Raw genomic sequence first — 25,211 nt, forward strand, 5'->3', positions numbered from 1 at the left:
GTTTGTAAGGAAATGACTACTACTTAATTTCTGGAAAAAAATCTAGCAGGCTATTTTCAAAGAAATTGTTCTGGTTTGACCTAGTGTGCTTAAAATTATAGCAGCCAAAGGTTAGTTCAGTCATTATACTACTATTTTTCTTGCACAGGAGGCTATTTTCATGACATTATCAGCTTATGTAACCTCCTGAACCACACTTCTTTTTCCACTGCAATCTTCTAAATCATGTAATGTCAAGAGTATTTTTTCCTATCCTCAGTTTAGATAACAAGTTGACGCTTACTGAGTGTACTTCTATTAATGCATTGCAGTTCTGAAACTGCTTTTGTTTGGCAGAGAAGAGACAGACCTCCAAGAAATAGTTACTGTCTCACTTGTGCTGGGAGTGACTAAGTAGCTCATACTGTTAATGGGGCCATGTTCAAAGACCTTGCTCCCTCTTGTGCACCTGAAGAGTGGGCTGGGCTTCTGCACTACTGTCCCTAGGACCAGATGGACCAGTCCTGGGGTTCTGTGTTACCTTCATATTGAGTTCCATGCCTGGGCACCTCCTTCCACAGTTATATTGCCTGACATTGCATTAGGTAGCAACCCAATGGCTTAGGTTGGTAACCTGGCTACGACAAAGCTTTGGGTGTGAAGGAGAGGTGTAGTAAAAGACTGAATGTTGACAAGGAGGAAATGGTGTGGTTAGTACTTCCTAGGCTGAAGAACAAGTTGATAGGATGCTCTTCCACTTTGGGATTTGGGCCAGGCCTTCCCAAGGTGGTGGGTATCTGCATGATTGGCATGAAGAGTATGATGCTCCAGGGTTGATGCTTCAGGGTTCCTGGATGAGGAAACTGCTTTTGTAACTGGGACCAAAAAGATAAAAGCAGATGAGCTCTTGGGCTCCAGCTGAGGCATCCACAAGTAGTGTGCCTGTCTGAGGCTGTTCCCTGCCAGGATGCTCTGACAGCTCTCTGGAATGCAGCTGTGTTCAAAGAACAGTACAGTGCCTGGCTTCTCGCCTCATCTACAACCTGGAGAGGAAAATGCGTTTTGTGGGGTGTGTAAATGCAACTGTAATGTGAAATGAGCACTCTGATTAAATTATTTGAAATAAGCAGGTGGCAATTTTTTTCATTTTCTGGTTACCAAGCAGGGGATCTGAAGTGGCAGCTCTTCTGGGTGAGGTTGGGTTGGAACCTGTTCCCCTACTTACAGGTTATTCCTATAAGTAACAGCAGCCTTTCTCTTTATACTGCAATTCTGTCATTCAAACCTCATACTGCACTGCAGTGGCAGTTTTTCCTATACCTGTGTCTTTGCCTCAGTGATCCTAGTACAATCACAGTGTGCATCCTAGTGGTACTACTGGTCAGTTTGTGCCCTGGTGCTGCTACCGTGCGTGAGCACATGCACCCATGTGCACCTCCCACCTGTGGGTGGGAGGGAAGGGGTAAGGTACTGCTTTGTACACCTTGGAGGCCTGGAGATAAAGAGGTTCTCATTCCTTGCACCAGGGAACATAATTGCTGGCTGTGCCACAGGCTTCTTCTGCCCTAAGAAAAATGGTTCCGTCTCCAACCCATCCACAAAATGAGTATCCTGCTGCGTTTCACTACTGATGTTTGGTAGCTGTAGCATGAAGAAGAGTCCCGAAATTGTCTCTAAAATGCAGCTGAACTTCTCTTTTGGTCTGGTGCTGTGGCCCCAGAGTGATACCGGCTGCAGGCATTTGCTGCAAGGGTCTGGACTGCTTTAGCACGGTGTTTCACTGTGTCCTCTCCCTTCTTACAGCAAAGCATGGAACACAAGGCTGGTTTTGTGTGCAGCTTGCCCAGCAGCAGGAAATGAGACCTCAGATTCTCTGATCAAGATAGCTTAGGATGCAAGCTTTCTTGAGCATTAATGCAGAAGTGTGGTGGTGGAGGTGAAGAATTTGGATAAATATCCAAAAAGGCAGATGCTGAGAACTATCCAAGCAAACATGTGCATTGGAAGCCTCTTGGGCAGCACTTTTTCCCAATACTCAGAGATAAGAAAGTTTATTTACAAGGTCAGGAGTCTTTCCATTACTCAGCAGTTTACTGTGCTCAGACTCATCTGCCCTGAAGACCCAAGTGTCTTGAGAGTTGGGTTTTGGCTGAGACTGCTTGTACGCAGCCCCTCTCACAGACTGTTTCTTGGCTCTTTCAGATCTTCCCTGATCCCTCAGACTTTGACTGTTACTGTAAGCTGAAGGACCGGCTGCCCTCCATCGTGGTGGAGCCAACAGAGGGTGATGTAGAGAGTGGTGAGCTGAGATGGCCCCCTGAAGAGTTCCTTGTGCAGGAAGAGGAGGAAGAAAACTGTGAAGATGCAAAGGACAAGGAGGAGCAATAAATGGCATTTGAGGAATGGCAAGGGACTGCACCCCTCTGAAGGAAGAGCTGCACTTCTTTTGAAAGTCTTTTGTTTTTTTTTAAAAAAAGACAAGTTCAAATTTGCACCTGCAAGATCTTTTTTCTTTTTGTTTTGGTGGTTTGTTTTTTTTTTTGTATTCTCTGTATTGAGAACTGAAGCCGTCGGTGTAACCAGACCTCCTGAGGAAGGAAGGAAAGAAGTACTGCAGAGAAATTTTTTTTCTGTTCTCAAGATCACTATCTTTATTTTTCCCAAGGTGGAGGTAGCAGTGAAATTCCAAGCACATGGCAAAGGGTGACCATGTGAGGACCACTGGATGGGGGATCTGGGAAGGGAGGAAAGTCGGAGGCGGCAGTGCTCGGCTGGGAGGGCTCTGACTTAAAAGTGTGAGAACAGAGCCATCATCTCTCAGGTTTGCTTTTCTTACAGCTTCCATATTATGTGTTGGGGGGTAGAAGGGTGTCTGTAGCAAAGCATGGCTAAATGCTCTAGTGACAAGGGACCTGTAGCTGTCCCTGGTTTGGCACCTTCTAGGGTTACATGAGCATCTGTAGTAGTTGGGTTTCTTGCTCTTGCTGTGGAGCCTGTTTTCCAGCTGCTTTTCCCAAAGCTGTTTTCTCCCCTTCTGTTTGCCTTTAGACTCTTCCATGCTGAACAGCTGTATTTGCAGGATAATATTAGGCTGCTGCTTGTCATATATACTGCCAGGCCCTAGTTTATCTTGCAGGTGGTTAAGCACGAGGTAATGTGCATTAGATGTAAAGATGCTTCTCTCTTCAACAAGAGCTAATGTAGGTTTGAACACTCTGGGATTTTTTTTCTCCTGTTTGCTGAGGCTGCTGTGGATGGGCACTGTACAACTTGAGATCAAAACTAGAGATTACTCCTCCACCTTGGTGTCCTTGAGGCTGTAGTGTTTCATGTCTCCAACTTGTTGGTCAGTGGGCTCCTGAGGGTTGGGATGGAGGTTCTCAGAGCCCTAGCAGTGCATTACCTGCTGGTAGGGGTGTGCATGGTGGGGAGTACTGTCAGACTTGAAGGAAATCCAAAGACAAAACACCAGATCTAGCATGGATCACCAGTGGGAGAGGGGCTTTGGATTAGGGGTCTGCTGGAAGAGGATTAGCCCAAGTGTCCTGAGACAAGGTGCACTTCTGCTTCATAGCAAGGGTGAAACATTCATTGTTGTTTGATGAAGTGCAGACTGACTTGTGAAGTCTTTGGTTGTGTCTTCTTTGCTGTGTCCTGATCCAAGGAGAAGTCATCTGTCTCTGGGGAGAGGAGGCCAGTCTGCTGCCAAACAGGGTAACTTGCTGCTTTCCTGGGAAGTGATGATCTTGCAGCTTCAGGCACCAGCTTGGGAACCAGTTGGTCTTGGGATAGGATGAAAATAGTTACCACCTAAACAAAATCTGGGGTCATGGAAGAGAAAGAAGTATCAAGGCCTTAACCAAACTTTCATAGTAATCCCAGTGTGCCACCCCCCTTTGCTTATAATTGGTTCAATTTTTAAAATCTATTTGGATGTGTATTTGTATTTTTAATACCTCATGAGTAGTTAAATGCTGGTGGGGTTTGGGAACTGCTTTTAACATATTGGCAGGATTGTTTTAGTCTTGTCTTGCTTGTGTTTAAACATAAAGGCAATAATTTATCAGCTCTGCATAACTGTTTCAGACAGATAGGAGTTTGGAGATGAGTTAGCACAAAGAAGGAGAAATTCAGTGTTTCTACACTGTGTCTGGTCTCTGGTCCAGCAATGTAGACTAGCTTATACACACTCCCTGCCCTCCTTGGTGGGTGGTCATGATGTCATGATACCATTTTCTCTAGCAATGGTTTCGGCTGTTGTATCTGTAACACTTGTTCTAATCTTGCTGTCTTAGTGGAATGAGCTTGTACACCTGCATACCAGCCATTCTTACTTCTAAGTGTTACTCTTTATAGGTCCCTACTGCCTGTACCACCAAGTCAAAGCTGTATACCATGTGGGCAGCAGTGAGATGGCAATCCTTGGACTTCAGACCTGCTGTCTGCATCCCTTTTTTGGACGTATTGTCTATATTTCTATTTGTTGTTGAAACGTATCTAAAGAGCAAAGCACTTAGTAAAACTCCTCCTGTTCTATATTTCTGTAGTTCTTTTTTGAGCCTCAGGGAGAAGCTAGCATTTTTTTCAAACTGTATTTTTGTCACTGTGACAGTTGTAAATAAAGTTTGAAAATGCTTTCCAAACATAGTGGCTTTGTTCTTACTGCCAAAGTGGGTTGGGCTGGTCAACCTTCCAGATAATGGCCAGTCCTTGTGTTTCAGGTCTGAAGTGTTCTGACTTGCAAGGCTAATGCAAATCTCTGAAGAGACTCATGTCTACCAGTTGAGGCTGTTCTGTGAACCTGGAGACACTTGTTTCACACATATGACTGACCTTAGAGCATGCCCTATGGGATTGTAAGCCTAAAGAGGGGCAGTATCTTTGCCTCTCATCTTCTCACAGTTGCTGAGTGAAGAGCTGCAGCAAAGTGGTGCTCCGACTTATGTGATTCTGAAAAATCTGTATTTCTATATATAACTTCTTACCTGTAATTTATGTCTAACTTCTTACTTAACCTTACAGAGCATGAACTCATGGGAAGTGGAGGCTATTCTTAGCTGCTCTTAGTACTAATGCAGTACCTGTGCATGCTCCCTGGGCATGTGCTTACCCTGCCCTGAGCAACAGGTATGAAGATAAGAGTTGCTGTGCTGTGTGTTGTTATGGTCTCAGCTAAGCTATCTGGGGTTGTCTGCTAGGGGTCTCCTGGGTCTAGAGATCAGCTCTTCTTGAGTAGTATGTTGTGCCTTGCCACACACTGATAGCTGGGTGCAACAGCTTGCAGTACTGTTAGAGGAAGACCTGTAGGAAACTAGTGGATGTGTGTAAACAGCATGAAGTTCAACAAGGTTGAGGGCAAGGTCCTGCACCTGGGTTGGGACAATCCCAAGCAATAATACAGGCTGGGTGAAGAATGGATCTAAAACAGTCTGGAGGAGAGGGACTTGGAGGTGATGGTGGACAAGTAGCTCAACATGAGCTGGCAATGTGTCCTCACAGCCCAGAAAGTCAACTGTGTCCTGGGCTGTTTTAAAAGAAGCATAGCCAGCAGGTCAAAGGTCATTCTACCCCTTTACTAGGCTCTCGTGAGATCCACCTGGAATACTGTGTCCAGTTCTGGAGCCCCCAACATAAGAAGGATATGGAGCTCCTGGGGAAAGTCCAGAGGAGGGCCATGAAGATCATCAGAGGGCTGGAGCACCTCTCCCATGAAGACAGGCTGTGAGGGATTTGGGGCTGTTCAGCCTGGAGAAGACAAGGGTCTGGGGGGACCTCATAGTGGCCTTCCAGCATCTGAAGGGGGCCTCCAGGAAAGCTGGGGAGGGGCTTCTTACAAGGGCTTGTAGGGAGAGGATAAGAAGTGATGGATCAAAACTGGAAGAGGGGAGATCTAGGTTAGACATTAGGAGGAAATTCTTTAGTGTGAGGGTGGTGAGATACTGAAACAGGTTGCCCAGGGAAGTTGTGGAAGCCCCAACCCTGGAAGTGATAAAGGCCTGATTGGATGGGGCTTTGAACAACATGATCTAGCAGGAAGTGTCTCTGCCCATGCAGGGGGGTTGGAACTAGATGATCTTTAAGGTCCCTTCCAACTTCAGCCATTTTTATGATGACTCTATCTATGATGATGATAATTTCTGAGTGTGAGTGTCCTGGCATGTAGGTTTCACTAATTCAAAGTGTATACTTAATCCTATTAAATTTTCCATTAAAACCAGGTGATAAGCAAATGCCATGGAATACTGGTATCTTTCAGATACATGGAGAGAACCTCCTGTGATTTGGCAAGTAATAGGCTCCAATCTTACTTATGCAAATAAACTGGGCTGAGGCTAGAGTATTATGTTTACATGAGACTGGTTTAAATACACTTTAATCATCCTCTGATTTAATGCTTGAACTGATGGCATGCTCAACATGAGCCCCATGGTTCGAAGATGAATTGTGTTATGCTCAACCCTTCTGGACCTTCTGTGCCATAGAAAGATAAATGTAATGTTGAAGCTTGCCTCTCCTTTTCTTCAGTCAGCCTGTAGCTGAGGTGCCTTGATTTCTTTCCATCCTTAGGCATTGAGATACTTTCCTTGTAGAAGCTACTGCAGCATTTCCAAGATGATGTGCTGGTCTGAATTCAGTGAAGAACCATTCCACCCCATAATGCATCTGGTTAAAATATAGCAGTGATAACGGAAATTGCTAATGAATTTAACTTCTCTGCTACCTCCATGTGCTGCTTCACACAAACAGGTTTTACAGGCTCAAGTCACAATGAAGTCGCTCAACTTTGTTTCCTGATGCATCTTGCTATTTTGGGGGCAGATCAGAAGGGCTGGCCTCTGAGCAGGGCTCACTCTGCCTGGCGGTCTGCCTTGCATCCGCCTGAAGAAGTGCTGGCAGGAGAGCAATGGTGGGAAGGGGGCACTTCCTGGTCCTTGTGCTCCAGCTGTTTTAGCTCCAACCTCGAACTTCTATCACCAAATGAAAATGGGCTTGCTGCTGAATGGGTCAGCAGTCATCCCAAGAACTTCATGGGTGGTATGTGGACCTTTCTTTGCACACTGGGCAAGAAATCTTCCTCTGAATCTCATTTAGACTTCAAGCATTTGTCCTTCTCAAAGCTTTGCCTTGTAGTTAGAACTGATGACACAGCAAGCAGTGCACTACTGCCCTGCTTAATTCATGCTCTCCCAAATATTTGGTTTATTGGTTTTTTGTGTGTATCCACTTCTGTTTAGCTTTATTAAAGTACAGTCACTTGAAATGCACTGTGCAGATCAACTTTTGGTGTGTGATTGTTGCTTATGTTTGGTTGTTGCTCTGCAGAAGTGTGAAGATAATTCACCATTAGTGCTGCACATGGGGAGAAGCCTCACCCTGGTCACACACCAGCTTAGTGCATGTCAAAGTCCTGCTCCAGTGAAACCACACTGCTCTTTATGATTGCAAGCAACAGGGGAACCAGCATTGCTTTCCAGCTGCTGGTTGAGGGTAACCTGGGCTGCCTCCTTCCCATTTTAGCTCCTGCAGGAAGTTCTGGAGAGAGTCCAGCACAAGCCACTGAGATGATGGACTGGAGCATCTGCCCTGTGAGGAATGGCTGAGAGTGCTAGGGCTGTTCAGCTTGGAGAAAAGGAGGCTGAGGGGGCATCTCATCAATGCTGATCGATATCTAAAGGGAGTGTCAGGAGGATGGGGCCAGACTCATGTCAGTGGTGTCCAGTGACAGAACAAGGGGTGATGGTCACAAATTGGTACACAGGAGGTTTAACGGGAATTTAAGTAAATACTTCTTTACTTTGAGGGTAACAGCACTGGAACAGGCTGCCCAGGGAGGTTGTGGTCTCCATCTTTGGAGACATTCCAAACCTGCCTGGATGTGTTCCTGTGGGATTTGCTCTAGAGGATCCTGGTCTAGCAGGGGGTTTGGACTAGATGATCTCTAGAGGTCTCTTCTAACCCCTGCCATTCTTTGGTTCTGTGATTCTTAACAGCTAAGGACATGGAGTTTCATCCCGTTGGTGTTGATGTGCTTAGTTATTCTTTGAAACACAATAAAAGCCAAACCAAAATCCCCCAACTGCTCGTGTAGTCACCTGGAAGAAAACAAGGACTGAGAGGAGCAATGGCCTCAAATGCGTATGCTCTCCAGAAGCAATTGTGGGCACTGAGCATCTCTGTATAAACAAGAGCAAAGATCATCCCTAAATTTTTGTTTGAGGAGAAAAGCTCTTGAGTGTTTAATCATTCAAATACTGCCTTTTTGCTTATGTTTGGACAGAAAAAGAGCAGTTTAAAGAAAGCAAAGACCTGGGCCTGCACCTGACAGAAGTGCCACAAATTTTAATGATTCACCAGTCCAATGTCCCTGCGGTTGGTGGGTATGTGTGCTATGTGTAAATGGATCTGTGCTTTCAGGAGCACATTGTGGGTGTTCATCTGCCCATCTTACTGGAAGGCTGTTGCTGCCATGTTTCAAAGTCTCCTGGGGAAAAGCTGAAATGAAAGGGTTAAACAGGTGTCTTGTTTCTACAACTACAGCTACCATCCACCTTCAGAAAGGGCTGTGCAAGCCTGGCTGGGGAGCAGCTCTGCTGCAATAAGCACAAACTGGTTATAGCAAAAATAAAAGCTTGCGAGTATTATTTTTAGGAGGACGAGGGAAAAGATTTCAGGCCCAACACCAAGGGGGAAACCGAGTTCAGAGAAACGTGCCTCACCCAGGAAATGCCTAGGACTAGTTGTAGCACATCATGTGAATGCAGTGATGACCAGAGCTGGAGGAAACGAGTGGTGTTGCCAATCAAGGAAGGGAACAGAGGGTGGCTTCTAGCTAGGGGCAGAAAGGGGAGCAGGATGAGGTAGTTAAAGCTTGAGAACCTGAAAATTTATTCAAGTACAACACGCCATAGCCCTTGCTACTAAAGCATCATCAACAGGAATGACTTTGATGAGTCTGGAGCACTGGTAAATTTACCAATGAGTGATGAGGCTCTGGTACCACCCCAGGAGACATAGGTTATCATTACTTGGGATAGGTGTGAAGCCCTGTGAGATGAGCTTTTCTTTGCAGTGTAGGAGAGAGCATCAGCTTTTATATTCTGGTTGCATCTTCCCCATAATGACTCTAAAAGGGGAAGAAGTGGGCTCAAGGCAAGAGAAGTATTTTTTTTGTAGTTGTTTTTGTTTTGAATCAGACTTTATCTTTTCAATGAAGAGCTTTTTTCCCCAAAAGCACGTTTTCATTCCTGGGAGAGTTCTTTCATGCTTTTTCCACATTAAAACAAAAAACCCCAGCCCATACGTGGGGTCAGAGATCTGTACTTTGCCCATTGACAAGCAACACAGCAAAGGTAGGACAAGAAGAGGGGGAGACAGTAGTGGCCAGTAGGCTAAGCGAGCAGAGCATGAAAGGGTGAACCCCTGCCCGTTGCAACAGGCAGTGTTCACAACTAAGGCATATTGAAGTCAAACGGACTATTTTGAGAGCCCTAAGGGGTGGGAAGACAGAGAGGAGAGGGAAGCCGCAAAGGAAACGTGTTGACTTGTTCACTCCAGAGCTGTAACCACATAGGGTTACCGTAGCAGCGACCATCAGCTTGATCTGATAAAAATAAGCAAGGAAGTCAAGTGTACAAGAGGGAGAGGATGTCAGAAGCCAAGCATGAAAATGTCACAGCAGCCTTGCTTGTGTTTTCAATACTTCCTTCTTTATTCTGCCCTCAGCCAGTTCAGGAGCCTGGGTATTTCCTGCTCCATCAGTCCCAGAGCATGTCCTGCTGCTAAGCGCTACTCTTACAAAGATCCCTCGTGGCCCAGGTACCTTCATGGTTACACACTGGCGTGCATGATGCCCTGTCATACCTGCTGGGATCCACATGCACACAACTTAAAGCTCTGCTGCAAGCTGCAAAAGATGGAGCAGCAACAAGAAGCATGGCCAGCTACAGTAAAGCAGCTTCCTGGCTGCTCTGGGAACACACTGGCTGATGCCTTTGGCTCTGGCCTGCAAAGGTGAGGATAAATACAAAACACCTGGGAATAAAATCGCAGATTGTGACCACCAAGTAACAAACAACCCACTCCAGATGTGCTCTGTGCTGGAAACAACAGCTGGGGTGAAAACATTACTTCCTCCAGATGTGCAGAGGGAGGAAAAGAGGGCAGCTGTATTATAGGGGTTTTGAACTCTTCCCCATAGGTGCTCTGCATTCAGGAGCTTGAGCCAGACAGGTTACAATCAGCCCAACAAATATTTGTCAAGCACAAGCCTTCTTGAGCAGTGTTTGACAACTCTTTTCCACTGCAGTTTTTGCCAGCTCTGTGGCTGTTGTCTGCTTTGGGTGCTGCCTTTGGGGGTGAGGACTGTCCCCTGCTTCAACAAGACCCACAGTGGGGTTTCCTGTGGTTAAAATAGCACCTGTTCGGTGGACAAGGAGGCAACACCCCTGTATGCCAAGGGATGGAGGTGAGCTGGCTGAAGTTGGGTGGCTGGGTAAGCTGCAGAGGTGGAGCTGCTCTCTGTGCACCCTTGCAAATGGTCTCAGGTGAGGAAAACCTTCCCATGTGCCAAAAGGATTGTGCATATGTGTGCATGTGTGTGTGTGCATGTGGGATTTGCCCTCCACCCTCCCATTCTCCAGTGCTCATGGTTTTCTTTACTCTGCACACAGCCTTTTAAGTAACTGGCACATTGAGATTGAATTGGTGGGTGTAATCTTGTAATGCTTCAGCCAATTGGGATTTAAGATACCTTCACAAGAGAGGGAGGCAGAGGAAGCTTTATAGCAGGGTCTTGTGCTCCAACAGTGGGACTGAGGGGAGCCTTTGCAGGGCTCATCAGTCTCTGCCAGGCTGTTGATCCATGCTGGGGTTATTATCCCGTGCACCTGAGGACAAAGGGAATTTGTAGTGTTCAATCTCATGACCTGTCTATCTGTGGGTTGCTCAGCTGAGCTGACAGGGAACTTGCCAAAATATGCAGTACTCAGATGACAATTCCTGGCTGGGTCTGCTATGGATGCCTGTGTGTGGTAGAGGGGAGAGCCTGCTGGCATTTGTATGAGTTAGGTGAGAGCTACACTGCATGACACCATGCACCACACTGGCACTCCTGGATGCCTGGGCTGTCCTTGCCCATTGCAGGGCCTTTCTGAGCTGCCCTGCAGGTGTTTGCTGCAGCGTGTTTCACAGACCGCATCCTGCCCATGTGCTCCTCTCTATGTAGCATCCTTTCTAGTTTTTCCTGATAGCAGCCCAAGACACTTCCCCAGAGCTTCCTCCTACCTCTGCCTTGCTTAATCTGAGCATCTATATCTCTGTAAATATTACTGATGCCTGTAAAGTATATTTGGCCACAGTTTACCTGAAGTATATTTAACTTTAATGAGTATTTGTTGCTTTATAGGGACTTGTCATCAGTGACTTTCCATACCTTTCCCTTCCAACAAGCCTTTGACTAGTGTCTACAAGGGATCATCCTGGTGTGATGAAACAGCAATCAATTTTGAGGACACCAACTCAGAAGGAATCTCCAGAGCCACTGCTGTCAGGAGCAATGGTTTATTTGGCTGTGTTTCACCCAGAGAGCCAGCAAAAAGCTCACAGTTGCAGACCCTGGGATGCCACCTGCCACCCTGGCACTAGGCTGAGCTGCCTCTATCTTAGTTAAACCTTGGGTGTCTAGCCTGATATAATTGTTTAATCTGCTCCTGTAGTCCATGGAAGGAGGTAAACACCTCCAGAAGGTGATTCATTTTAACAGCCTATCTGGAAAGAATGTCTTTTTGAAGGTCTTCTGGCTTTTGCTAGCCAGAAGATGTAGATACCCATGTAGGCTGCATGCCCAACTCTCAGGTAACTGAAGCTAGATGAGCTGAACCTCACCCCTAGCTTCTTTTGTTCTGTCACATTGTTGAGTTTGTGCCTTCATGTGTCAATACCACTGTTTCTATAGTGTAAAAAGGTCTATACATCCATGGCCAACCATTCTGTGTGTGGCTTGCAGACAGTCTGCTGTAAAATTCACATTCCTCGATTGCCACCAAAAAACCCCAAACTAGCAGAATGTTGGTTGACATAAAGTGGCACAACAAGGTTAATAAAAACCACACTGGGCAATGGGAGGAATGAGGAAAACACTGCAAGAGTGTGCAAGGAAGTGGGGAGGTTGCAGGGGCAAAGCACGTGCAATTTGTGCCACCTGTGTGTCACTTGCACTGGCTCACCTTGAGGGAGGAGAGGAGCAAGGCAGGCAGAATCAGCTTCTGCCTCCCAGCCAGGTCCAGTTCAGGAGCACGTTCACTTCCACTTGTAACTGCTGGTGTTCATTTACATCCCATCATCTTTGATCATGCTGAAAGATAAACTATGGAGATGCTACCTGATGTAGGCAAACTTACCTGAATTGTGGCCACATAGTACAGTTCTCCCTTTAGCCTGGAAAACATGTGGTTTCAATAACATCAGTCTCACTTGGGGAGGAAATTAATTTAAATTGTAAGTAAAAAAGGGTTTGTGCACTCATGTTCTGAACTGCCTGAACCCAAAATTAGCTAGTGAGGTTCACAAAGCCTTGAATTTCTTGAGGCTCATCCTGCCTGTGCTGAGGAGAGTAGTTAAACCACAAGATTAAATAGACTCCCATCTTTTGACTCCAGCCCGACTGGAGGGCCTGATCCTGTTTGCTCCCTCACTCCTACATGTACTTTCCCTCCCAGAGAAACCTCTGGCTATAGGTCAGTCTTGGACAGTGCTGTTATCTTTCTGCATGCATCAGAACTTCACTGATGAGCACTATCTACTTACCAGTGATCACCTGAATTATTCAGGACAAGTTGTCCTTTCCATTCTAATTTTTCATAATAAAGTGCTGTGGACTTAAGCATTTATCTGGAACATTTTTTTCCTCCCACACATGCCAGTCCCAATACTGTCAGCAATGGCTCACCCATGCAGGTTGCACTAGAGACTTCCCACAGATTTCAAGGAGATGGCAATCTTTCAACCCCCTTTGCTAGGGTCTTCCAACCAGCCTGTCCCACCAGGAAAGAAAATATGAGGACCATCAGCTTGGTAGAGGAAACAGCAGCTTCCCCTGTCCCCTCATGAAGCCCAAGCTCTGTAACACCCTTTGAAACATTTTGTAGGCTGAATGACCATGAGTGGCGATAACAGCAGATTGCCATTCGCCCTTCTTCTGGCTGCAGATGCAGTGGCACATGGTGAAGTATTGGTCATAAAAGGTTTTGTGAGCTGAGCAGATGAAAGCCACCATATAGGCATGGTAGGAGAAACATTGATACTGAGGACTGTATTTTTCATTTTGCATCTGTTGATGCCTGCCTAGTAACTGGAAAGAGAAGTGAGATAATGATGCCTCTGAAGTTTTGTTTCATGTCTTGCCTACTACTTGCCACACTATATAAAGACCCGCCCTGGAACAACTTCGATATTCAAATGCTTAAAATGAAGATGTGTGGAAGGGCTTGCAGGTTTAGGACCTATTTTCCTAATTTGGCTGCCTTGATCCTCCAGACAAAAAAAAGCCTTGGGAAATTACGGCCAAAGCTTTGCCTGTGACCAAAATGCAGTGGAGGACTGGTATGAGGACAGGGTACTGACAGGAGCTGGTAACAAGCTGACCTTGCTAACTATTGTTTTTAAAGTCCGAAGTCATTGGAAAAAATAAGTAAAGCTAGATTTCACTCACTGACAACAAGAAGAAAGTGTGCTGGAATGTCTGAGTCACCGCTCTGAGCACTCCTAATTATACAGAGATATAGATTTCATGTGCTGCCTTACATATTACAAATGTGTGGAGATGCTTGGAGAAACCTGGTGGCTGTCATTATGTGTGCTGTTTATCAAAAGATTTGAAGCTGTGGCAGGTGATGCAGTGGGCTGCAGTTAGAGGGTTGGTTTTTTTTTGGTCGAGGTTTTTGTTGGTTTTGGTTGGGATTTACTTGGTAGGTAATTTTATTTACTGTAGGGAAATCAGAGCAAGGTCTGAAACAAGCAAACTGAAATAATTGGTAATTATTTTCTTACAGCCCTGATGCAAAGCACAGCACACAGAGGAGCATGTCTCATTCAGCCAGCTGCTTCATGCACATGTGCTTCATGCAAGCACACACTCACATGCAATGTGCCTTCTACCCTGTAGGGTGCTTGGCTCAAAACGTGCCACGGTGTTTGGTCCCTCAGGAGGTACTCTAAACACGGATAACAACTATACTCTGTGTGTGTGCTGGGAGGGAAAGTGGAGCATGGAAACCAACTGCTGGTCCAGGTGGGGCTGGAGCATCAGTATCCAAACTTCCCAGACTGAATGGAGGCAATAGTGCAAGTTAGGGCATGGCTGATCCCTACTGATGGAGAGCCCATCCCTCTGTTTCAGTGAGGGACTGCAGACCTTGCAAGGTCTGGCTGATGTCCCCAGTGCCTCTGAGTGGTGCATGCTAGAAGTATGGCTGCCTCTGCAAGAGGATGTTGCTCCAGTAAGTCCTGGACTGTATCTGCCAGCCCTGGGCAGGTGCCTCAGGTACCCAAAGGCACCTCAGAAGGCAGTAGGTACCTACACCCAGGCTCCTGTAGACCTCTCTGGCCATCATGTGGGCTTACTGGGTAATTCTAGGGCAACAAACGTGGGCTCTGCTATGAGCCAGGTTTCCTACAGGGCACATGGACCAAGAGCCAGCGCCAGTCTGCACACAGAGGTGTACAGATGCCCTTTCACTGAGTAACCACCCAGGGTGCTGGTCCTGAGGCCATGGGCAGAGTCAATACCAAAGGCAGTGCTAGCCCCCATAATTGGGTAGGCTGATAGTACTTTTCCTGGATAACCTTTGCACTCATGTGACTGAGCTTTCCCAACAAAGCGTGGGAGCAGTTAAAGAGCTGAGGCCTCATTTAAAAAACAAAACAACCACCATAAAACAGGGCTTGTGACAGGTAGCTTGTGTCTCCAGCAGAATTACTCAGTAAGTGTAAGGTTTTGGAAAAATCCAGAGTGGAAAAGGGTTAGGAGCTCAATTGTGTAATTCCTTTAAAAGTTGTTTTGTCATAAGCCATATCATAAACAGGCAGGAGCCAGGGCAGGAGGATGGGAAGGAGGAGGATGAGGAGTATGGAAGGCTCCTCATAACCTCCACAGGCTGAGGAGGTGGTGACTAATTATCTGTTTCCTCTGTGAAGTGGTAATGGTTCGTCTGTGGTTTGGCCTCTTTATCCTCTTGTTTAAAACATGACTGTTTGCCTTTTCCTTTGCATCTCCCATTGCTGTGCTCCTTTGAGATGGGAGGGATGCAGCTTCCAGGCTCCCTGAGGGTAAGGGTGTGCAGCCGCATGTAGTGGGGTGGAGGCGAGGGGCCTTTCTGGCGACTTGGAAGAAAAAGGGTAGTTTATAAGTTTTGGAACTCATTTTTGTATCCTCCCCAGCAGAACTGGCACTGTCTGCAGCAGGGACCTCAACCACTCCTGCTTCACTGCCAAAATTTCCCCAGCTGACAAGCAGATGTGTCAAGAGAGGCCAACGCTGCATTGCAGCAAGGGTTTGGGATTTCTATAATGTAACCTCCCACCAAAATAAGTCCTGTTGGATGGACTGGCTTTCTGCTGGCCCAGGCTTCCAGGAAACACAACAGTGGGGACCCCGTGCCTCCCCAGCTCCCAAACCAGAGGGTGGCCGATGACCTAAGCCACTAATTGCTGTATGAAGATGAAGAGATGAGCAATTAGTCACTTCTGAGGTGGCCAAGCCTCATCAAAACTGTTAGTTAAGCTGGTGTCCCAAGGTGCTCCATTTAGTCCCCCTGTGCCTGCTTTCCACTGCACTGGGTTTTTTTTTAGGGCATTCATATTCTCCATCCTATGGCAGGTGGTGCCTGCTTGGGGTGTCACTGTCACCTGAGAGGGAGAGATGCACTCAGGCATGGGTGCCAGACAGAGGACTGGAGGTGCCTTGGCTGTGCTCATGCTTTCCAACAAAGGCCAGGGAGAACCTGTGCAAGGGGAAAGGCAGCTGGAAGGCAGGATTGCCCAGCAGTGGTTGCACATGCAGGAACATGCCTGTGCATGTAGAAGTATCTCAGCCTCTTGTGTCTGCACACGTGTGTCTGCACATGCATACATGCAGATGTTCAGCTAGCTCGTTATGAAGCAAGGTCTTCCCCCATGGTACACAGTGCTGGGAGGGTGTCTGAGCATATGCATGTGGGGTCACTGGGTCTTCCTCCTGCTCGTCAGGGTGTAGCAGAACAAGGCAGGGCTGGTTTCTCATGGGGAAAAAAATCTAACCAGCTTGAATAACATAAGAAATTACCTGAGATGTAGAGGTGAGACACAGTTAAGCATAAAAAAGAATAATAATAGGAGCTTTCTAGTAATGGAACCCTGGGTCTGCGTTGTTTTTTGGTGGCAGGTCAGAGCCACAAGACAGATGAGGGAGGAAAAGGGGCTCCTCTCCCAGCTCATGCCTAGCTTTTCCCTTTTGGGAAGGTGTTACTTTTACATTTTACATCTGAACTCTTTTCTCTCAGCTGTCACCCCAAGCTCTGAGCATTAAGGACCAGCTCTTAGGGGCAGCTGCAGGTGTAGAAAGGGAGGAAGACTTCAATTTAAATGAACATTTGAAGCTTGGGGCTGGAGTGGCTGTGCTTGTGAGAAGAGAATGGAGGGGGGATCTAAATTTTTATTTACGTGCCATCCCACCTCTGCCTTGTGCCAGCCATCCCACACCCCCTGCTATGAGTGTCTTTACCATGATGCAGGAGGGGAAAAAAAAAAAAAGTAATAAAAAGAAAACAGGGAAATTCTTGAAATCCTTTCTGATGAAGTCTCCACTTATCACTCAGTGTCAACAGAGGCAGACACCTGTGTTAAAACACCCAACAATGTGTGGCAAGCCAAAAGGTAAGCTAAAGCCTCTGCTTCCAGCTCCCTGCTTGCATGCCAGCAGGACGATGGACTTGGATACCTCTCCATCAGCCTAGCAGGGCTGTGGTCATCATCTAAAAGCCATGTGAAGGTGAGCTCCAAGGTGGCAAAGCTGGCAGCAACCCAGGGTCATGAAGCGCCTGCAGCCTGGCTGCCAGCTAGGCATTATCGTGTGTTCCTTAATTGAACTGTCACCTACTTATCCCTCCCTCTTCCTCCCTGTCTTCCATCAAAGCCTTGCTTCATCGCATGCATGGCACTCTCTGTTTTCCCATCTGGCCAGCCTGCATGGGAAACTCAGGAAGGAGAATGAAGGACATGGCAGAATGGTGGGGGTAAGCATTGGGAAAGAACATGTACTTCCCCCAACCTGGGGCTGCATGAAGTCTATACTTGGGGTGAAGCCATGCTTTGTGAGCAGCAGGGTTATTTGCTCTTATGGTGCCACAGCATGGCCCCTCATGCTGGCACAGTTGAGCCATGTGCTGCCCATCTTCACCTGCTGGAAATGCCAGGCACTTCACGTATTTGCTACATGGGTCAACCCATCTAGGCTCCTGCTCTTTCCACTGCCTTATCCATCACTCTCACTGCTAACCCATGAAGCAGTGGTGAAGGCCTGAATAGACTTTCCCCTGTTCCCTTCCTACCTTCTCTCAGATTCTTGACCATGAAAAAGACAAAACTTTTGGGGAAGAGGACCTCTAGACATTACAGCAGCCTTGTGTTTTCCAGGTCCTACACAATCCTAAGATGTTGATAAGAAGTCACACCACATAACAGACTGAAGCACGCAAAAATACCCTGCACGTGAACACAGATATGTTCAATGATTAGTGAACATAGAATCATAGAATGGTTTGGGTTGGAAGAGACTTTTAAAGGTCATCTAGTTCCAACCCCTCTGCAATGAACATACATCACCAGACATCACTGAACATGTATCCTTCATGTTTGTGTTGCTTCATTATTGCTGCTTCTTTTCTTTTAGTGTGGCTAGGGATAATGCTACTGAGCTGTTTCCTAAGTAGTTTTTAAGCAAACAAATAAAAAACAGTCTCTCTTGCAGTCAATAGGAGTTTCTTTATCATACTAGGAAGATGCATCTTAGTTAAGGTCCATGTACCCCACAGCATCTGAGCCACCAGAATGGAAACATTGGCTCTCACCTGCCTCCAGGACCTGATTCATCCTGATACTTGTTACCTGAAATGCTTGGATTTGCTGTATAGTCACTCTCAGCACCTCTTACAGTGATGCAGATGCTCTGGAGGGGGATGTATAAATTTGGTGGGTTGAAATGCTCTCTAAAAGGAGAGGTCCTTTCCCAGCACAGGTTTAACTGTTTAAAATGGGACTTCTCTGGTTCAGCCCCACCAAGCAGGCCCTTTGGTGCAGCTGAACTGGGGGAGTCAAATATTTTTTGCTAACAGAGTTGAAAACTGAGAATTTTAGCTAGCTTTGCAGTATCATTTGGAGAAGTGGGGTTTTTTTCTCACTTAATCCAGCTGTTTTTTCCCCAAACCAATCCACTAAGTAGCATCCGCTAAGCGCTGCATAATTCAGCATAATTTGGAACCTGTAATACTACAATTACTCTTCAAGGCTCATTTGCTTCAAGGTCCTCAGGCTGTAAAGTTATGGGAGTGTGGTTAGTTGATTTTCAGGAATGTCTGCTCTCTGGCAGGGGCTGGAGAAGGAAGGAACTGAAAAGAAATGTTTTCAAATTCAATTACATAGCAGGAACTTTAGAGGCATTGCAACATAGTGATATCCACAGGCAAAGAGATCATAATTGTTCAGGGGAAATAGTGCCTTGCCAACTCCTATGATTTTATCAGGAGTCTTGTAATTTCCAGAGCATCCTTAAAAGCCCAGCTTCTGGAGTTATCCCATTGTCAGGGAGTCTCAGTTTCCCTTTAAATTAAAATAAATGCTTCCAACCCTTTTTTTTTTTTTTTTTTTTTTTTTTTGTCTCTCCAGAGAAAACCTTGAGAAAGTAAAGTATGCTGAAGGTTCAGCAATGGAAGGAAAACAGAACACAGCTCATATTAAAAACAAGCTGAAAACCAGCACAAAAGTGCATTATCAAAAACATGCTCACTCGGTGTTTTTTTAGGAAAAACTCAATGCTAAACCTATCAGCATTTTTATCTAGACACCTAATTCCCAGACACTTGTGCTTGGCTGTCCCAGCCTTGTGCCCTTGCTTCTCAAAGGCTCAGGCAGCCTTTGGTGGCTCCAGGATGGGGCAGAAGGAGATGCTGAGACTCCACCCTTGGTCTTTTTCTTTTCCTTCTCCCCATTTTCGCCTGAGAGTTGTAGTTCTTCAGCTCTCAGGGGCATTGTAAGCCCTAAAAGTTTGTGTGCCCTAACACAAATGCTTGTTGCTTTGCTACTGGCCATGTCAACTACTTTTATATAATCTGTCTGGCACAACAAGCCCTTACAGTGTAGTTGATGCACATCCAGTGTGACTTGCTGTCCTACACCCCTTCCACCTCTCTGTGTGGTGACTTAGCCTACCTGGCATTGCTCTGCTCCCTGAAGGCACTGCTCTCTTCCATGTTTCCATCCAAGTTCATGTCCATAGGGGTGTCTTGGCACACATGCTGCCTGTGTTCCCTGCCCTCAGCTGGCACCTGGCTGCCCACTTAGCTTCCCCATCATGAACATCATCCTAGCCCCAGGGTCCATGCAGTTAGTGGTGTCTGTTCCTTGGGGTGTCTGGCACCCCAATGAGGGTTCATGGGATGGCTGATGGAGAACATTAGCTTCTCACCACCAGAGCTGGTGATAATTTGGTGAGACTAGAGGAGCATTAACCTTCATGGGGAGGCTTCAAGGGGCTTAGATAGGGGAGGAGCAGGCTGTTACAGCTGGCATGGGCAGTTTTTTGAGAGTTAAAATGGTGGTGCGGAAAGTTGGCTGTGCTTTTCCCTTCTTTATGGGTGCAAGCTAAGTTGAAACCATGATAAGCATGCGGAAAGGTGGAGGGATTGTAGCTCCCTAGTGTTGTGGTAACAAGGCCAGGTGAGGGGACAGAAAACCATCTGCAAAGGCATACCATTGTATGGTAGCTGGTCCCTTAATTATGTGAGTAATCTTCCTGAGTGGGCATGTACAGATATGAGGGCTAAGTAAGTGCTGCAGGGTCACATTTAGCAAGAGGAGTGTAGACTTGAGGGCCAGCCAAAGCCTGCATGTGGATACAGAGGAGAGAGGAAGGAGAAAGGCTGGTGAGCAGCTGGGCAAGGGGAGGAGTCTGTCTTGATGAGAGGTCATTACCTGCCTTTCCTAGGGGGGTCGTTATAAAGACCTGAGGTGGGATGGCAGTGGGATGCCCAAACTGAACATGAGGAGACTATTTTATTTTTTTTTTGGCAATGCACCTTTCCACTCAGAAAATGGCTCTGGACTTCTTTGTTCGATGCTGTGAGTCTTAACAGCACCTTTCAGTAGTACCATGAGTCTGTTCCCTCATTCCTCAGAGCAGTCACTCAAGCAAGGCTGGAGATACATATCACCAGGGATGGAAAAACTTGTACTGGATCAGCACTCAAAGGTTTCAGCACTTACTTTGAGCACATTTGGACTTAACCAAGCCTCCTGGCTCATGGAAGCAAAAAATAAGCTTTGTCACAGTGCCTTGTTCTGCTTCCAACAGGCTCATGGTGATGTAAGCATGATGCTGCTTTCCTCCAGCCCTCTGAAACAACCCTTTGGCTAACCAGGAATCTTCCCCGTGAGTGAAAGCTGGTGACTTTAATCTTTTCCCAACTAGCTGTCAGCTTTCACAGAGGAGGTACAAATGCTGTGCTCTCTCCATAGCTTTGGTGTTGGTCCCAAATAAAAATCTCAAACTGCCAGAATGGATTTAGCTCTTTTTGCATGTGGAAGTACGAAGTGTTGCAGTTCTATGGGCCACTTATGGAGCTGTAGCAGTTGTGATGTGAGGAACTGCTCAATGCAAAAGCAAACTACTGCAGTCAGAGCTCTTTTTTGTACTCCCATTTTGCCAGCACCTCTGCAGACACTGAGTGCCATGCAGGAAGGACCCTGGCACCCTTCACGCAGCACTGAGCTGTGATCCCCTTTGCTCTTCATATTTCAGTGAAGTCTTTCTCACAGCCTGCACAGTTCTGCCAGAAGTTTGGATTCATAACACTGCCAAAACATCTTGCTGAAATCTAAGAGTGAAAGTATTTTTATTTTTTAAAGGATGCATGTTGCTGCTGCTGAGGAGTGAGCTCTTTATTTCCAGAGACAAAACCCCAAAGGTCTGTTCTGGCTCTATGTATTTATTAGCTTCAGTCTAAGGAAAAACAGCAACAAATCAGGAAAGCCAAGTTTCCTACAGAAAGCTCAGTGGTTTTCTGTCAGGTAACTGGAGTGCTTATTCCAGGAATAAAACAGCTGCTACCCTCGCACACAGGCAATTGTCTTGGAATTTAAAGAGGAAATGAAATGGGGAAAGGAAACAAAACATTAAAACATCATTTATAAAACCATGCCAGAGGTATAGAAAAGCAGAAGTTCTTATTCAACAGGGCATTACATGATTCCTTGATAGGTCAGCCAATACCACACAGGAAATTCTGGGTCCTCTGAAGTTGATTGTCAAAATTTGGAGGCTGGATCTTTTTCAAAGACCAAGCTGTGTGTGTGTACCTCATTTTGACTAAAATGCTTAGGCTGTTCATGATGTTCATGGGAGAGACTAAGTCCTGATCCATGGCAAAAGAGTGCCCGGGATGCAACCAGCAGTAAGTCAAGGCAGTCCTTCAAGTGAAAATTCAGAGGAGCTTCAAAATTGAGGAAAAAGTGGTCACCAAGACAGTTTCTACTACTGATTGAGTTTCAACAGGGAGCTTAATCAGGGAGTTTTACTTATGTGGGAACTTACACAGTTCTCATTACTTCATTATTGTAGTGCTTCAGCATCTTTATTGTGTTCGTTCTTGTGCAGCCCTAGGAGATGCAGGCTTCTCCTGGCACAGGTGAAGAGTATAATCAGAGAGATTTACTGGCATTTCTTAACCTGGCTGGTTTTGCTATAAAAGGCCTTTGTCTTCAGCTGTGACAGTGCTGATGTAAGACCTTTTCCTGCTGCACCTCTCCTCTGCCTCTGTCCTTTTCTCCTACCAAAAGCAAAATGGCTTCCTCTGTATTTAATAACTCTGAAGAGCTACATTCTGAGGTAGCTATCTGACTGCCCCTCTCTGTGCTCCTCCTGTGGCACATATCATGGAGAGTGGCTTGACAATTGCATCAGCCAATTCCTTCAGGACTCTGGGATGCATCTCATCAGGTCCCATGGACTTTTGTATGTTCGGGTTCCTCAGATGGTCACAAACCTTGTCTTTGCTTACAGTGAGGTCTCCCTGGTCTCCATCTTGTGGGCCATCAACTTGAGAGCTGCTAGGAGAAGGGTTGCCAGTGAAGACTAAGGCAAAAAAGTTGTTAAGAACCTTAGCCTTCTCCTCATCTGTTGTTACTAGTTCACCATTGTTGCTCATCAGGAGAGGTACTCTTTCTTTAATTTTGTTTTTCTGGTTTACATGCCTACAGAAGCCCTTCTTGTTTGTCTTTATATCCCTTGACAAGTTCAGCTCCAGCTGAATGCATCCTGTAGATTTTCCATCAGAGGTTGTTTTTAACATTTTTTTCCCATTGTCTCTTGAAACAAGCTGCTGTTTGAGCACAACCTTGTCTGACAACTATCCCAAGGTCAAGTAAATTATTTCACTCTTTGCCCACAGCTGCTGAGACATTTACACTTTGCTCCAGTCTTCTAGCATTTTTGTCACCTCCAGCTGACTGCAGCCTCCCCCAAGAAGATTTATGCCTTGTCACTGTTGATGTCTGCAAAGTCATCAAAAGCATATAGCACCTTCCCAGTACTCCCCAGGGCCCTCCTGAATAGTAAATGTTTCTTATACTGCTCCCTTTCTGAAATTCAAGCCAGCTGGTCCTCCAGCTAGAAAGTTCTTAATCTTGGGAGCAAATTTCTGGCACAGCAACATTTTGATAAAGTACTGATAATAAGAGTGTGAAGTGGTTTCCATCAACTTGTGAAGTAATCCTTTCCCCAAGAACAGAATGTCAGGGACTTGGTTCTAATCATGGATGATTCTCCAGGCTCCCAACTACCACCAACAAGGTTTGATCTGCCTATGTGAACACACTCATATTCTCTTCTTGTCTTGCTAGCCCACCCAGTTACTTTTTTTTTTTATATCCAGCCCATCTCTTCAGTTCTTTTGATTGGGGCACACACATTTCCTCTTCTGGCACCAAAGAGATGAGAAAACATTCGTGTGCCCAAGTCACAAGCGCTCACCAGTATCAGCTTGTCTAACTGGAGCCACTTCACAGAATCACAGAATGTCAGACATTGGAAGGGACCTCTGAAGATCATCGACTCCAACCCTCCTGTGCCAGAGCAGGACTGCCACAGAATCTAGGGCAGGTCATTCAGAAACACATCCAGATGGGTCTTGAAAGATTCTGGTGAAGTAAACTCCACAACCTTTCTGGGAGCCTGTTCCAGTGCTCTGTAACCCTCACAGTAAAGAAGTTCTTCCTCATGTTGATGTGGAACTTCCTGTGCTCTAGCTTACATCCATTGCCCCTTGTCCTATCACAGGGCATGACTGAAAAGAGATTGGCCCTTCCTTCTTGACACCCATTCTTCAGATATTTAAATACATTAATAAGATCCTCACTCAGTCTTCTTTTCTCTAGACTAAACAGCCCATGTGTCTCAGCCTTTCCTTGTATGACAGGTGTTTCAATCCCTTAATCATCCTCGTAGCCCTCTGTTGGACTCTCTCAAATAGATCCCTGTCTCTCTTGAACTGGGGAGCCCAGAGCTGGACACAATACTCCAAGTGAGGTCTCACTAGGGCTGAGTAGAGGGGGAGGAGAACCTCCCTCAATCTGCTGGACACACTCTTCTTAATGCACCCCAGGATACCATTGGCCTTCTTGGCCACAAGGGCACATTGTTGTCCCATGGATTACTCGTTGTCCACCAGGACTCCAAAGTCCTTCTCACGTAGCTGCTTTCTAGCAGGTCGGCTCCTAACCTGTACTGGTGCATGTTGTTCCTTCTCAGGTGCAGGACTCTGCATGTGCTCTTGTTGAACCTCATTAGGTTCTTCTTTGCCCAGCTCTCCAGCCTGTCCAAGTCTTGCTGAATGGCCGCACAGCCTTCCTGTGAATCAGGCAATCCTCTCAGCTTCATATCATCAGCAAACTTGCTGAGAAGACAATCTGTCCTGTCATCAAGGTCGTTGATAAAGATGATGAACAGGACTGGACCTAGCAGTGATCCCTGGGGGACTCCACTAGTTACAGGTCTCCAGCTGGTCTCTGCACCATTGATCACCACCCTCTGAGCTCTATTGTGTAAGCAGTTCCACCTCACTGATCATTCTTCTACCCCACATGTCCTGAGCTTGCTCATGAGAATTTTACAGGACACAGTGTCAAAAGCCTTGCTAAGGTCAAGGTAGACTATATTCATTGGTCTCTCTGCATCTACCCATTCAGTTACAACATTGAGAAGGCTATCAGATTAGTCAAACATTATTTCCCCTTGGTAAATCCATGCTGGTGTCATGGTCTGAACCCAATTTTGGGTTGAAGCCACCTTATCTCAGGGCACAATTGCCCTGTTTGTTTATCAGGATTTTCTGACACCAGTTATATATATTCAGGATAGCCTTTTAGTTATTTCGGTGGGTCTCTCCCTGTCTGGGAACCAGCTTGCTTCCATCGGGTATATAACCGATTGATAAGCTCCTCTTGGAAGCACACACACGCAGAGGCAAGTTTTAACTTTTACTAAATTATGAAATAGAGCAGTGGAGAGTGGAAACAGATGTCGTAAATGCACCAGGGAATATGTATATATGAAATCAATTGCAAAGAGGGTGGTTACAAGCCCGAGGCTTTCCCTTGGCAGTCCTAGTGTGTGCAAGTAAGGGGCCAATTACACACCCGGGGGGAGAACGCTTTAGAGATGAAAGGTTTGAACGGTGATGTGCTCACGTCCTCCCGGAGCCGGGGGCGCGAGGCGAGTTGTGGCAGCGATGGCAGACACAGCACAGGTGCAGCACCAGCGGCAGGGACAGCAGGGGCGGCTGCAGCAGCTGCTGCCTTCGTCCTCCCGGTGCCTCCGGCTGGCAGCCGCGCTGCCGTGTGCCTGGGCGCACAGGGGCGGCTCTTTTTGGAGTCTGGGCACTCACCGCTGTCGCCCTGAAGAACTTATTTCTTTTTCTTCTTTCTCAACA

At 46.4% G+C, this 25,211-nt stretch overlaps 1 protein-coding gene across 4 annotated transcripts in view; it reads left to right on the forward strand.

The window, feature by feature from the left end:
- LBH (LBH regulator of WNT signaling pathway) overlaps window positions 1–25,211 on the forward strand; it is a 46,567-nt gene that overhangs the window by 7,449 nt on the left and 13,907 nt on the right. For 2 of the 4 annotated variants that reach the window (XM_051615151.1, XM_051615152.1), the window contains exon 3: window positions 2,182–3,261. In XM_051615151.1, coding sequence (XP_051471111.1) covers window positions 2,182–2,367 — 186 coding nt within the window. In that variant the 3' untranslated portion in view covers window positions 2,368–3,261. Of the gene's footprint in view, window positions 1–2,181; window positions 3,262–4,335; window positions 4,623–25,211 lie in introns of those variants that run through there. The other 2 variants (XR_007889076.1, XR_007889077.1) reach the window with 2 other exon arrangements.

Source organism: Apus apus, chromosome 3 (genome assembly GCF_020740795.1).
Source record: "Apus apus isolate bApuApu2 chromosome 3, bApuApu2.pri.cur, whole genome shotgun sequence".
Lineage (NCBI taxonomy): Eukaryota > Metazoa > Chordata > Aves > Apodiformes > Apodidae > Apus > Apus apus.